The 14,865-nt window shown below is 40.8% G+C and overlaps 1 protein-coding gene across 1 annotated transcript in view; it reads left to right on the top strand.

Moving 5' to 3' along the window:
• LOC102180474 (cytosolic beta-glucosidase) overlaps positions 1-14,865 on the top strand; it is a 128,202-nt gene that overhangs the window by 47,929 nt on the left and 65,408 nt on the right. The window contains exon 3 of the mRNA XM_005681471.3: positions 13,085-13,881. Coding sequence (XP_005681528.2) covers positions 13,085-13,881 — 797 coding nt within the window. The remainder of the gene's footprint in view (positions 1-13,084; positions 13,882-14,865) is intronic.

Here is a 14,865-nt window from a genome sequence, read left to right on the forward strand (position 1 = left end):
GGAGTTAATTAGCTAGCACAGAGGTTGGCCCCAGAGGCCCTGGAATCTGTTCACTTTGGAGTAAGTGCCAGAGATTTCACTTACTATCTTTGTGAGCATCTCGTGGACCTCGCTTGGTGCCTCAGTTTCCCCATGAGGAGAGAGGGATACTGTAATAGCTCCTACTTCCAAGTGTTGGAAGAGTTAATGCAACAGTCTTTTAAAGTACTTTACACAGTAGCTGGTATAGCATAAAAGCATTCAATAAGTGTTAGTTATTATTCGTCTTATGCCTTGTAATGAAAAAGACTGTTGCCCTATTTGAAAGCCTATTATTTATGAAGCATTTTGCATACATTTTCTCTAAACCCCACAAATCAAAGAGGAAGGTATAAGTATCACATTTTACATAGGTGCATGTTCAAATCCAGATATTTTGTAAATTTGTATTTTTGGGTGGATCTGGAATTTAAGCCTAAGGTTTGGCTAACTCCTTCCACACAACAGGAGTTGGCAAACTATGACTTGAGACCCAAACTTGCCGTGATCCCTATTTTTATAAATAAAGTTTTATTTGTAATACAACTGTACCCCTTCATTATGTGTAGTCTGAGGTTGCTTTCCCACTACTATGGTAGCATTGAATAGTTGGGGCAAAGGCTGTACAGCCTGCAAAGCCTGAAATGTTTGCCACATGGTCCTCTATGGAAAAAGTTTTGTAACCCCTGCATGACAATGTAACGACGTCTTCATAAAGAACCTTTATTGCTCCTTTGTTCTGGGTAAGATTTCCCATGACTCCTAGGAATGGGACAGGGTGAGGCAAGGGGGTGCTTAAGGTGCAGGATTTGGGAGGCATGTTCTCTCAGCATCTCACAACTGTGAGGTTGCCTCACCACACCTGTGCTTCAAAGAGACAGCACTGAAACTGAGAGGTTCTCCTTGATTAAGTTATCTGCTTTCCTGTGTACAGCAACAACAAACGTAGTGAGAACAGCCTGTGCTAACAGCTCCTAGGAGGATCTGTGCACTTGCTTTCAGCGTAGAGGTGGGCGGAAACCTGTGCCTTGTGAAATGGAAGCACAATTTATGGAGGCACCACACCGTGGCTTTCAAGTGGCTTCCCCCAGATAAGGAAAATACAAGTTTAGCAGGCCCATGACTTGATTCTAAAGACATTAGGCCCTGTTTTTAACTGTTCTTGGTTAAAGGTCTCCTTTCTAGGCATCAGCGGCCAATTTTACTTTTTGACTTTGAACAGGAGGTAATTTGTGGCTCAGTTTAAAAATTAACTTGTAATTTTCCACCATCTTAATCCATCATCTGTACCCTCTCTTTTCTTTGGCACCCTCATAACCTTCAAGGTTTAAAAGCTACGAGTAATCTCTGAATCTTCTCTTTTCTTTTCTTCTTACATCTAACTAGTTGCCAAATCTGATCCATTCTTCTCATGCCTCTTTAACTTCTTCCCCCTGCCCGCTCCAGTCATCTTCTCTCTCCCTTCCCTGGTTTAGATGTTTATCATCCTCATCAAGGGCTTTTTGATATGCCCTTGATGGATATACCTACTCTCACTCTCTTTCTTTGTCCTTTAATTCTTCGTTCAAAATGCCACCACAGCAATTTTCTGAAAGCTTGGCCCAAGACATGCTGGCTTGCATCATCTCCTGCTAAAACAAAGCAACATAAAATTTTTTTAGTCATCTAAACTCCTTCATATATCATTTCAGGTTTTACTTGACTTAGTCTTGACTCACCTCTGAGGCATTCCAGGCTGAAATTCCCCCATGCATGTGGTCTATGCAGTTCCTCCACACAATGCCCTAAGCACATAACCTACTACATATTAAACATGCTATGTAATTTTCCACTTTTGAAGAAAAACTTTTAAGTTTTTCCTCCTGCCTGGAATGGCTTTAAAAAAAAAATTCCCAACTATACCTGTGAAATGTTTTGTATACTTTTAAGGTCTAGCACTGGTGGTTCAGATAATAAAGAATCTGCATGCAGTGCGGGAGACCTGGGTTCGATCCCTGGGTTGGGAAGATCCCTGGAGGAGAACATGGCAACCCACTCCAATATTCTTGCCTGGAGAATCCCCATGGACAGAGGAGCCTGGTGGGCTACAGTCCATGGAGTTGTAAGGAGTCGGACGCGACTAAAGGACTAAGCACAGCACACAGCGCAAGCTCCAGCACAAACGTGTTCTCTTCTTTAGAGTCCCTATTTCAGGACAAAAAATACCTTTTTTCCTTTAAATTCTCATAGTGCTTTGAAAACCTCTTAAAATGTTTCGTACATTCTTCACTCTTGGCATTATTAAACCCCCTGCTTGATTGTGAGCACTTTGTGTTTAATTCAACCCAGCAAACATACATCAAGTGTCTACTTTGTGTCAGGGACAGTGCTCCATACTCTTAACAGAAATATGAGAGAATCCCTGAAATTGTTTACAGGGTAATGGGCAGATATGTCCGCCTTGTTTACCCCTGTGATCTAGTACAGTGCCCTGCAGGGAAGAATTCAGTAAACACTTCACTGAACTAGATCAATAACCATCATAAATATTACTCTAAGGGTAGTTAGTTGCACAGTCGTGTCTGACTCTTTGTGATCCCATGGACTGTAGCCCACCAGGCTCCTCTGTCTTTGGAATTCTACAAGCAAGAGTACTGGAGTGGGTTGCCATGGTAGAGGTTGATTTTTATTGAGTATATAGTATGTGCAGCTCCCTGTACCAAGCACTGCACCTGCCTTTGCTGAGTCAATGCTTCTAACAGCCCTGTGAGTGAGGAGGGCTTTCCCTAAACAGAGGGAATCATGGTAATCTGAGGTGTAAGGCTGGGCATAAATTTGCCAAGACAATACATTTAGTTAGAGCTGAGTTCAGCCTAGTTCTGTCTCATGTCAAAAACGTAAGGTTCCAGAGACATTTACTATACTAACACATATATATGGAATTTAGAAAGATGGCAATGACGACCCTGTATGCAAGACAGGAAAAAAGACAAAGCTGTGTATAACGGACTTTTGGACTCAGAGGGAGAGGGAGAGGGTGGGATGATTTGGGAGAATGGCATTCTAACATGTATACTATCATGTAAGAATTGAATCGCCAGTCTATATCTGACGTAGGATACAGCATGCTTGGGGCTGGTGCATGGGGATGACCCACAGAGATGTTATGGGGAGGGAGGTGGGAGGGGGGTTCGTGTTTGGGAACACATGTAGGAATTAAAGATTTTAAAATTAAAAACAAACAAACAAACAAACAAACAAAAAACAAACAGAGACATTTACAACATGAAACCACATGCTGGGCTTCCCTGTGGCTGTGCTGGGCTTCCCTGGTGGCTGAGATGGTAAAGAATCTACCTGCAATGCAGGAGACCTGGGTTCAATCCCTGGGTCGGGAAGATCCCCTGGATAAGGGAATGGCAACCCACTCTGGTATTCTTGCTTAGAGAATCCCATGGGCAGAGGAACGTGGAAGGCTACGGTCCATGGGGTCGCAAACAGTCGGATACGACTGAGTGACTAACACACACACACACACACACACACTCACACATGCTTTGTGCTACACTATCCCTGATAGTAACATGAGGTGGAGGCCCTGCATTACTAAAACTCATGCCACTGCTCTAGCCTATGATTCTAGGAGTTTGGAGTTTTTACTAAGTTTCCATTTGGGTGGTAAACAACAACAACAAAAAACCCACCACCTTGTAATGTGGGTCCATAGTTCTTTACCTGAAATTCTAAAATCCAAAAGGTTCTAATATTGAATCCTTTTTTTTTACTAGTTTAATTCTAAAACAAAGTAGGCAGCAAAAGCTGACCTGAGTTGATGACAAAGTTTTAATGTTATCTTAGTTCATTTTGCTTAGAATATTTATCTGTTTTACTGAAGAAATATTAAGGGGTACTGACCCACCCCCAGTGGGGGTGTTAAACTTAATATACAATATTTACTGTGTTTCTTTTCTAAAAATCCTCAAATTCTGAAAACATGGCTGCCAAGATTTTCAGATAAAGGATTATGGACCTGTGGCAATACCTCAACATGCCTAGGTACTTAACACCAACTCCAGACACACAGAGGTTCATGGAGCTCACTGTAGATTAGACGTCTAAGAACAGGGCAGCAGAGAAGGTAGAGAGTGGTGGTGGCAGGAGGCTGGAGTCACTGAGGCCACCCAGACAATGTGAGGGACTCACTGGTGCAGTTCTCACGTGGGGATCACACTGTCTCAGCACTGAGCTTTTTATGTTTGGCACTAGCTTTTGTAGAGCCAAAGCTGATTAATATTACAGACTTTTCCATGAGCAAGAGGGCACTGGAGGTGCTTCCAGTAGGCAGAATTTCAATAAGTGATTGCTCATTCTTGTGCAGTGATCTGTTGAAGCAGTTGGAACTGTTTTAACTCAGAAAGGCCATCATTTGTTTTTTCTGTTTAAACATTTTCTCAAAGAGCATGTAAAGAATTAGAGAATCCTTGTCACTGTCTTTTCCAAGAAACTCAAGTTTTTTTATTCGACTTCCTATTTTAAAGCTTGATAAGAGGACATTTGGAAATGTGTAAATAAAATCCCATGTTCCCAAACTGGAAGAATATTTTACAAAGTGGAATTATTACACAGCTTTTCTCTTTCAAATGTCAAGTTTTTGAGGCTTAACAAGAAGAGATTGAGCTGGTAACTGAAATCACATATTTCTGTATTTCTCAACTGTTCAAGTACGTTTTCATATCTGTCTCAAATGTAAGTTTCAAGTGATTAGCAAAAGACCCAATTATTGGAAATAGAAAGGGAAAAGGAAAAGAAATGGTCATGCAGAATTTCTTTCACACTTTAAGATTTAAAATATTAGCACACTTAGAGGAATGTTAGTTAAGTAAACTAAAGGCGCACTTATTAATCTCCTCCTCTATATTGGGCAGCGTGGTAGACTGAATAATGCCCCCTCAAAGATGTCCACGTCTTCATTCTTAGAAACTGAATATATTATCTTACACGATAAAAGGGACTTTATAGATGTGCTTAAGTTAAGGATCTTTAGATGGGGAGATTATCCTGGTTTATCTGGATGGATGTCATCACACAGATCCTTAAAAAAGCTAAGTAAGAGGATCACAGTCAGAGAGAGAAGGTGCAAGACTGAAGCAGAGGTCAGACAGGAGACAGGAGTTTCAGTGCTGGCTCTGATGATGGAGGAAGGGGTCATGAGCCTCTAGAAGCTGGAAAAGGCAAGGAAATGGATTCTCTTTGGGAACTCCCAGAAGGAATGAAGCTCTGCTGACATCTTGATTTTAGCTCAGTGAGAACCATTTTGGACATCTGATGCCTAGAATGCTAAGATAAAAACTTGGTATTGGTTTAAGCCGCTAAGTTTGTAGTAATTTGTTACTGCAGCAATAGGGACCTAGCACAGGGAGTATGCCATCAGAAATTGGTGGTTGGGTCTAAGGAGGAGTGAACCTAGAGAATTATACGTATGACACAGGTAGGCGCTAGGTCAAAGTTCATTCTTCATTAAGACATTTACAGTTTGACTAGAAGAATTCCAGTATAGTTATTTTATGAACTGACACATTATCTTTGAAAGTTTCAGCCAGATGCTCTTTTAAGGGAATTTTCCCATTTCTTTCTTCTATATAACCCTGCTCCACTCTTGGCCACAGCTGACTGGATGGGGGAAAACTTATTTCCCTGTGACATATAAATTTTGTAACTTCATTAGAAAAGATAATCCTTTTCAACTGCCTCCCTGTCTCAGGGATGTTTGGAATTGAGGAGTTGAAGCCTGATTTGGTGGGTGGTTGGCACTAGGGTTGTGAGGTAGTCTTGGCAGATAGGATGCCCATTTTGAGACCATAACAAATTGGCTACACAAAGGAAACTGGTTTTTTGAGCAGGAGAGGAATGGAGTGGATGTGTTGAGGGAAGTTAGGGTAGGAGACATCAGTCTTTTTGAGAGGTTAAGATTTTCTCAGCTCCCAGCTTTAAGTTCCAGTTGTGATTATTTCCTGTCGTTTGGTATCTGATATCTCTCTGTCATTTCAAATAATGCTCACTGCATTCCCTACCAGTCAGCCTCCTGCCTCTAGTGCCACCTTTACATTTGAGTTAATCTGAGTGGGCTTTTCCCTATTTCCAAAAGACCTTTGACTTAAACATGCTTCATATTTTCAAAGATCAAATAAGAAGGAATGGGTTTAATTAAAACAAAGGTGATGATAGTAACTATGAAAGAAGGCTATGAAGGTTTTAATACTTAAAATAACACTGCCCTAAATATCAAGACGTAGAACAGAATCCATATGACTTCTTGGGGTTTCAGGCTCCCTAGGTTGTTAACTGACGATCATTTAAAAATACATATTTATGGGGATTTCCCTGGCAGTCCAGTGGTTAAGACTTCTGCTTTCAATGCAGAGGGTTCAATCCCTGGTTTGGGAACTAAGAGCCTACATGCCATGCAACCAAGAAATAATAATAATAAAAAAGTATTTATGGATAGAATGAGTTACCCTGAATTGTAAGAGTTTGGTAAAGCTAGAGAACTCTCTGACTATTTGTTCTCAATGCTTAAATACTCCTGAGGTGATGCTACTACTATTCCTCTTTTAGAGATGAGGATGTGGGTGTAGAGAGGCAGTTATGTAATTTGTCCATGATCCCTTGTCTGAATTGTCCGACTCTGGAGCTCTGCTCTTCAATGCCTCACTCCATTGCATCATGGAAAGGTTTCACTGGAGGACTGAATAGACCAGAGGTAAAGTTCTGGGATGATAAATATTAAGTATGCAATGCTTTGTTGCTCTGCCATGTTGATGAGTTAGAAAAAATTTTACTTAAAATTTTTAAATCTTGAATTCAATTGCACATCATCATGTTGTTTGAATTACATTGATTACCATCATTAATGATTGCATCATATTAAATGATGCTTATAAATCATTGATTCCTCCAGAAATAAGAAAAAACCATGATATTATGAATCAGATCCAAAGTAGGTGATTATTAAGGCTAGGAAAACAGTATCACTCTGATTTTGTTTCAGAAACATTAGTGTAAGAAGGGGAATGTCACAGTGGGAACAGCTCAGTCTTTATAGTGAGACAGACTGGCTTTAAATGTTGGCTTTGCTATCTGAAAACATTGTCACTTGAAGTCTGGAAGTCACTTTCTGAATCTCTGTTTTTTCATATATTTACTGAAACTAAAAATGCCTACCTCTTGGACTTAGTGCAGGGATTAAACAAAATGTGTGACATCATGTACGTATAGTATGAATACAAAAAACAAAAACTGATATTATTTTTATATTCAAAGCCAGTGGAAGGCATTGACTATGAAAACCTTAACACAGTCCAATATCAAGATGATTCCATCATACAGATCTTTGGATATTCCATTTTACAAAGGAGGAAATATGGGCTTACAGAGGCCCAGAGATGGAATGGTGGAATGATCTTTTACAGAGAGAGGAAAGCTTTATAAACTTTGGTGAGTGGATTAGTATTCCATGGCTGCTACAACAAATTATTACAAGCTTACTTGCCTAAAGTGACACAAATTTACTACCTTAGAATTATGTGGGTTAGAAGTCTGACACAGGTCTCTCCAGAATAAAAACCTCTGTGCTTACAGGCTGCATGTCTTTTACAAAGATCTAAGGGAGACTCTGTTTCTCAGTTCATTCGTGTTGTTAGCAGAATTCAGTTTCTTGGGGTTGTCAGACTGGAGTCTCCTTTTCTTGGATGACTGAGCTGAGGACCGTTTTCAGCCTCTGTAGGCCACCTGCACTTCTCAGCTGCTGGCTGCCTTCTTCCATCTTCAAAACCAGCAATAGTTGGCTGAATCTCTCTCATGCTGCCACCTCTTGTGCCTCTTTTTTCTGTTATTGCATCTTTTTGACCCATTCTTCTGCCATCCTCTTTCACTTCACAGGACTCATGTGGCAGAGTGGGTCCACCTGAACAATCCAGAAACATCTTTGCAACTCAGGATCCTTAATCAGAATGATATCTGCAAAGTCCCTTTGAAGTAACATAAGAAGTAACATATTCACATGATCTGTGGATTACAACTTGGACATCTTCTGGGTGGTGTAACTTATTATGTCTACCCAGTAAGTAATGGCATGCAAAAGGGTCTTCCAAGTATGGAGTTGCTATGCATGACCCACATGATGTTCATGCTTGCAAAATAAATGAGCTGTTGTTAAAAATTACCCATTCTTACAGACAGACAGATAACCCGTGACCTTGCATAATCTGGCTTCTGCTTATGCTGCTTACCTCTCACTATTCTTATTTCCCTTCTGCTGAGCTATACATTCTCCTTATTGTGAGCCTTCAGTTACCAGAAAGAGCCATATTGTCCTAAGAGAATGAACTTACAAATAAAGGCCATGCCATATATGATGGTAAAACTCTGACCCTCATAAAAAGTCCAGGCAGCCAAACCACAATTTCTGTATCAGTTGACCCAGAAAAGTCAGAATATGGTCAACAACTGCCCCTTCTTTGTTTTTGTTCCTCTGTCCTCTTGGAACTTAGGACCAATCAGAAAAAGGCAAATTTGCTCCCCAACCCAATTACCCAAGATGCCCTGGTTCCAGTTAGCCCACCTCCAGCCTCCCTGTGCCAACAGCTTTCAATCAAAAGGTACCAGGATCCTCCCCTCACTGTTTTTATTGTGAAGCTTTCCTGCCTCCCTGATAGCCTTTGAGTATCTGCCAAATGCTAGTGATAATGGCTGGCTCCTTGTTGCAAACTTGGAATAAGCAGACTGTTCACATTTGGCAGGTCTTTGTTGATTTCCATTCTTCTTTTGGCCTTTTGCACAATTATTTCCCTTTTTTCTCTTCCTGGAGCTCTCCTCCTTGCCTTATGTGGGTCATTTGTATCCATCTTTTAAGGATCAGTTTAGATGTCACTCAGGACAACAATAACAATAATAATCATTATTAGAATCATAGTTATCTGTGCCAAGAACTGTTCTAAGCATGTTCAATTTATCAACTCATTAAACTCTCAGAACAATTATTGAAATAGGTTTCTATTATTGCCTACATTTTACAGATAAGAAAAGATAACTCAGAGAGATAAAGTAACTCTCCTGAGGTCACTGAACTAGTAGGTGAAGGTTTGGGGATAGAACTTAGGCAGCCTGTCACCATAGTTCACTTTTGAAACCATACTGCTACTCTGCTTTCAGAGTAGATTTTCATATGCCCTCAGTTTGGGATGGGGGCTTACCTTTAATAATAACACTGTATGATAATTATTTATGAATTTATTTGTAGTCCCTACTTACATTTAAGGGGCTTCCCCGATAGCTCAGTGAGTAAAGAATCTGCCTGCAATGCAGGAGGCACAGGAGATGCAGGTTTTATCCCTGGGTTGGGAAGATCCCTGGAGAAGCAAATGGCAACCCACTCCAGTATTCTTGACTGGGAAATCCCACGGAGAGAGGAGCCTTGGCAGGCTACAGTCCAAAGAGTCGTAAAGGGTCGGGCATTACTGAGCAACTAAACATGCCTGGTTACTGCTACAATTAAAGTTTTCTTAGTACAAGAAGAGTGTTTATAATGTTTGTAATCAAGCATATAGTAGTGTCTCTCTAAAGGCATATTTGAGGAATGAACAAATTAATGATTGAATAAATGAAATGTACACAAAAATCTCAATTATTATTTAGAATTGGAAGATAATAACTTCAAGAAGAGATAAAGGGACCCTGCTTCTATGCAAACTTTGAATGCAACACAAGTTCTGCATATGAATTTACAATTATTATTCAGGAAATCATCTCTTAAAACAGGAATGCTTCTCTCCTCTTTGCTTAGTTTCTTTCCAAACTCTTATTTTTTTTAATTAAAAAAATTTTTTTTATTGTTTTAAGTGTTTACTGGAGTGTAAGTGTGAAAACATTAGTTGCTCAGTCATGTGTAACTCTTTGTGACCCCATGGACTGTAGCCCAACAGGCTCCGCTGTCCGTTAGTATTCTCCAGGCGAGTATACAGGAGTAAGTAGCCTCCTCCAGGGGATCTTCGCAACCCAGTCATTGAACCTGGATCTCCTGCACTGCAGGCACAGCCATTAGGAAATAGTTGCTTTGCAATGTTTTCTTAGTTTCTAGTGTACAGGAAAGTGCATCAGCTATACGTATACATATATCTCCTCTTTTTCCCTTCATACTCTTAAACATATAATCATGTGCTGTGCTGTGCTTAGTCACTCAATGATGTCTGACTCTTTGTGACCCCATGGACTGTAGACCACCAGTCTCCTCTGTTCATGGAATTCTCTAGGCAAGAATACTGGAGTGGGTTGCCATTCTCTTCTCCAGGGGATCTTCCCAACCCAAGGATCGAACCTGGGTGTCCTGCATTGCAGCCAGATTCCTTAACATCTGAGCCCACAGGGAAGCCCAGGTATTCCAATGGATTATGTCAGAAATTTACAGCAAACTCTCCAGTGGAAAGTTCTTTAATGTGTCAAGGCCCTGGCTTTCTGTCTTTGTATCTCACACCCTGAGACTGATGCTGAGCCCTTGTCCATGCTCAGTGAGTCTCTTTTCTTAGACTTGTAGGACTGACCTGTCTGGAGAAGCACCAAGGCAGTCACTGCATTCATCTTCTTTACTTTATGTTGAATATTGTTGAAATCTATTCATTCACTCAAGAGCCATTTATTGAGTCTCTACTAGGTTTCTGCTATTGTCCCAGGATTTGGGGGATCCAGAGGTAAATTAGACAAGGCTCATGACCTAACCGAAGCAGAAGACATTAAGAAGAGGTGGCAAGAATACACAGAAGAACTATATAAAAAAGATTTTAATGACCCAGATAATGATGGGTCATACGATCACATGACGGTGTGATCACTCACCTAGAGCCAGACGTCTTGGAGTGCAGTCAAGTGGGCCTTAGGAAGCATCACTACCAACAAAGCTAGTGGAGGTGATGGAATTCCAGCTAGCTATTTCAAATCCTAAAAGATGATGCTGTTAAAGTGCTGCACTCAATAGGCCAGCAAATTTGGAAAACACAGAACTGGAAAAGGTCAGTTTTCATTCCAGCCCCAAAGAAAGGCAGTGCCAAAGAATGTTCAAACTGTCACGCAATTGCACTCATTTCGCATGGTAGCAAAGTAATGCTCAAAAGTTTCCAAGCTAGGCTTCAATAGTACGTGAACTGAGAACTTCCAGATGTTCAAGCTGGATTTAGAAAAGGCAGATGAACCAGAGATCAAATTGCCAACATCTGTTGGATCATTGAAAAAGCAAGAGATTTCCAGAAAAACATCTACTTTTGCTTCATTGACTATGCTAAAGCCTTTGTGTGTATCACAACAAACTGAAAAATTCTTCAAGTGATGGGAATGCCAGACCACCTTATCTGTTTCCCGAGAAACCTGTATGCAGATCAAGAAACAACAGTTAGAACAGGACATAAAACAATGGACTGGTTCAAAATTGGGAAAGGAGTACGTCAAGAGTCTTTATTGTAACCCTGCTTATTTAACTTTAATGCAGAGTACATCATGTGAAATGCCGGGCTAGGTGAAGCACAAGCCGGAATCAAGATTGTTGGGAGAAGTGTCAATAACCTTATATATGCAGATGACACCGCTCTTATGGCAGAAAGCTAAGAGGAACTAAAGAGCCTCTTGATGAAGGTGAAAAGAAAAGGAGAAAGCTACCTTAAAACTCAACATTCAAAAATTGAAGATCACAGCATCTGGTCCTATCGCTTCATGGCAAACAGATGGGGAAACAATGGAAACAGTGACAGACTTTATTTTTTTCGTCTCCAAAATAACTGCAGATGGTGACTGCAGTCATGAAATTAAAAGATGCTTGCTCCTTGGAAGAAAAGCTATGACCAACCTAGACAGTGTATTAAAAAGCAGAGACATCACTTTGCCAATTAAAGCTCATCTAGTCAAAGCTATGGCTTTTCCAGTAGTCAGGTATGGATGTGAGAGTTGGACCATAAAGAAGGTTGAGCACCACTGAAGAACTGATGCTTTCAAACAGTGCTGTTGGAGAAGACTCTTGAGAGTCCCTTGGACTGCAAGGAGATCAAACCAGCAATCCTAAAGGAAAACAATCCTGAATATTCATTTTAAGGAGTGAGCTGAAGCTGAAGCCCCAATACTTTGGCTACCTGATGCAAAGAGATGACTCACTGGAATAGATGCTGATGCTGGGAAAGATTGAAGGCAGAAGGGTATGACAGAGGATGTGATGGTTGGATGGCATCACAGACTTGATAGACAAGAGTTTGAGCAAGTTCCAGGAGATGGTGAAGGACATGGAAGCCTGGTGTGCTGCAGTCCATGTGGTGGCAAAGAGTTGGACATAACCAAGTGAGTGAACAACAACAACAACAACAACAACAACAACAACAACAACAATTCTAGTGGAACTGGGTAAAAAGTCAAACATGCAAACAAGCAAAGAATAATTTCTTTTTAAAATATGAATATGTAAATTTAAAATTTTAATATAAGTATAGTTGATTTACAATGCAATGTTAGTTTCAGATATATGGCAAAGTGATTCAGTTACATATACATATATGTATACAAGAATATATATATGTGTGTTTTATATATATATAAGAATATATATATTCTTTTTCAGATTCTTTTTCCTTAGAGACTATTGTTTCCTGGACTCTACAGTAGATCCTTTCTGGTTATCTGTTTTATATAGAGTAGTATGTATATGTTAACCCCAAACTCCAAATTTATCCCCCCACCCAACAAATAAAATAATTTCAGTAAGTGTCCCATTGGCACAAAGTTACGTGATAGCAATCTGTCCAAATGAATCCCTTTCAGAATGTAACAGCTTCCATAATTGTGTTACCCCATCACATTCTCTTATCTCTGATCTGCCAGTCTTCCTTGGACTTCACGTTTTCTTCCAACCTTTAATTGATTATAGGTAGGAAGTTATGAAATTATTTTGGATTAAAGTTTTTTAGGAAATTGTTATTCCCAATCCTCTCCCAATCCTTATTTATTGTCAGCATAATGAAGATGACTTTTCTTCTCATACTTTCTTTTCTTTTTCTCCTAGGAATCAGCTATTATAATAAGATCATTGACGATTTGTTAGCAAATGGGGTCACACCCATCGTGACCCTCTACCACTTTGATTTGCCTCAGGCCTTGGAAGACCAAGGAGGTTGGCTCTCAGAAGCAATCATCGAATCCTTCGACAAATATGCCCGCTTTTGCTTCAGTACGTTTGGGGATCGAGTCAAGCAGTGGATCACCATAAATGAGCCTAATATTTTTGCTGTGATGGCATATGAGTTTGGTGTATTTCCTCCTGGTGTGCCTCATGTTGGAACTAAGGCTTATCAGGCAGCTCATAATTTGATTAAAGCTCATGCCAGATCCTGGCACAGCTATGATTCCTTATTCCGAAAAGAGCAGAAGGGCATGGTATCTCTATCAATTTTTGCTGGCTGGGCAGAACCAGCAGAGCCCTTCTCAGTGTCTGACCAGGAAGCAGTTAAAAGAGCCATGGCATTCCAGTTGGACTTCTTTGCTAAACCCATATTTATTGATGGCGATTATCCTGAAGTTGTCAAGTCTCAGGTTGCCCTCATGAGTAAAAAGCAGGGCTACTCATCATCACGGCTTCCAGAATTTACAGAAGAAGAGAAGAGGATGATCAAAGGCACTGCTGATTTCTTTGCTGTGCAGTATTACACAACTCGCTTAGTCAAGAACCAGGAGAACAGGAAAGGAGAACTGGGTTTACTCCAGGATGTGGAGGTTGAAGTTTTTTCAGACCCATCTTGGATAAGTTTGAATTGGGTCTGTGTGGTGCCGTGGGGAATACGTAAGCTACTGAAATACATTAAGGTAAATGCACTATTTGTTTGCATCCATGTGTACCCAAACGTGGAAAGAGGGGAAGATGGGCCTATGTCCATGTGTATAAAGACTTGAACAATGAATGCTTTAGGTAATAGCATATACATTTGTTGGCCTGGGAAGAGGTGGTTAGGATTTACATCAGTGAAGGATAATTAGCTGATAGTAGTGTTAGTTGCTCAGTTGCCAACTCTGTGACCCCATGGGCTGTATGTAGCCTGCCGGGCTTCTCTGTCCATAGAATTCTCCAAGCGAGAATACTGGAGTGGGGTTGCCATTCCCTTCTCCAGGGATTCTTCCTGACCCAGGGATCAAACCTGGGTCTCCTGAATTACAGGCAGATTCTTTATGGTCTGAGCCACCAGGGATAAAGGGCGTCAATGCCATAATTAGACTTAGGATTTGCTGTTAAATTCAACTGTAGCTACAGTAGTACCTTGGACATATTTTTCAGGCTGGGGTCACAATTGAGTTACTAAAAGGCATAATAGGGATTTGAAATAGCTGAATCCTTTCTGGGTCTCTGTTACACTGAATGGCATTTAGGTAGCTGAAATGAAAATTTTAAGTTATCAGTTTTTTAGGATTCCTGCTATCGGGTAGGGGGTGGGAAGAAGGCAATGGCACCCCACTCCAGTACTCTTGCCTGGAAAATCCCATGGATGGAGGAGCCTGGTGGGCTGCGGTCCATTGGGTCACTAGGAATTGGACATGATTGAGTGACTTCACTTTCACTTTTCACTTTCATGCATTGGAGAAGGAAACGGCAACCCACTCCAGTGTTCTTGCCTGGAGAATCCCAGGGACAGGGGAGCCTGGTGGACTGCTGTCTATGGGGTCGCACAGAGTCGGACATGACTGAAGCGACTTAGCAGCAGCAGCAGCTATCAGGGGAATAGAGAATATAGCTACTGGGGAGGGGGGGACCAAGGGGTTAAGGAGCAATGACAATCGGCAGATGCTGATGGAAGA

This window comes from Capra hircus, chromosome 6 (assembly GCF_001704415.2).
Source record: "Capra hircus breed San Clemente chromosome 6, ASM170441v1, whole genome shotgun sequence".
Taxonomy (NCBI): Eukaryota; Metazoa; Chordata; class Mammalia; order Artiodactyla; family Bovidae; genus Capra; species Capra hircus.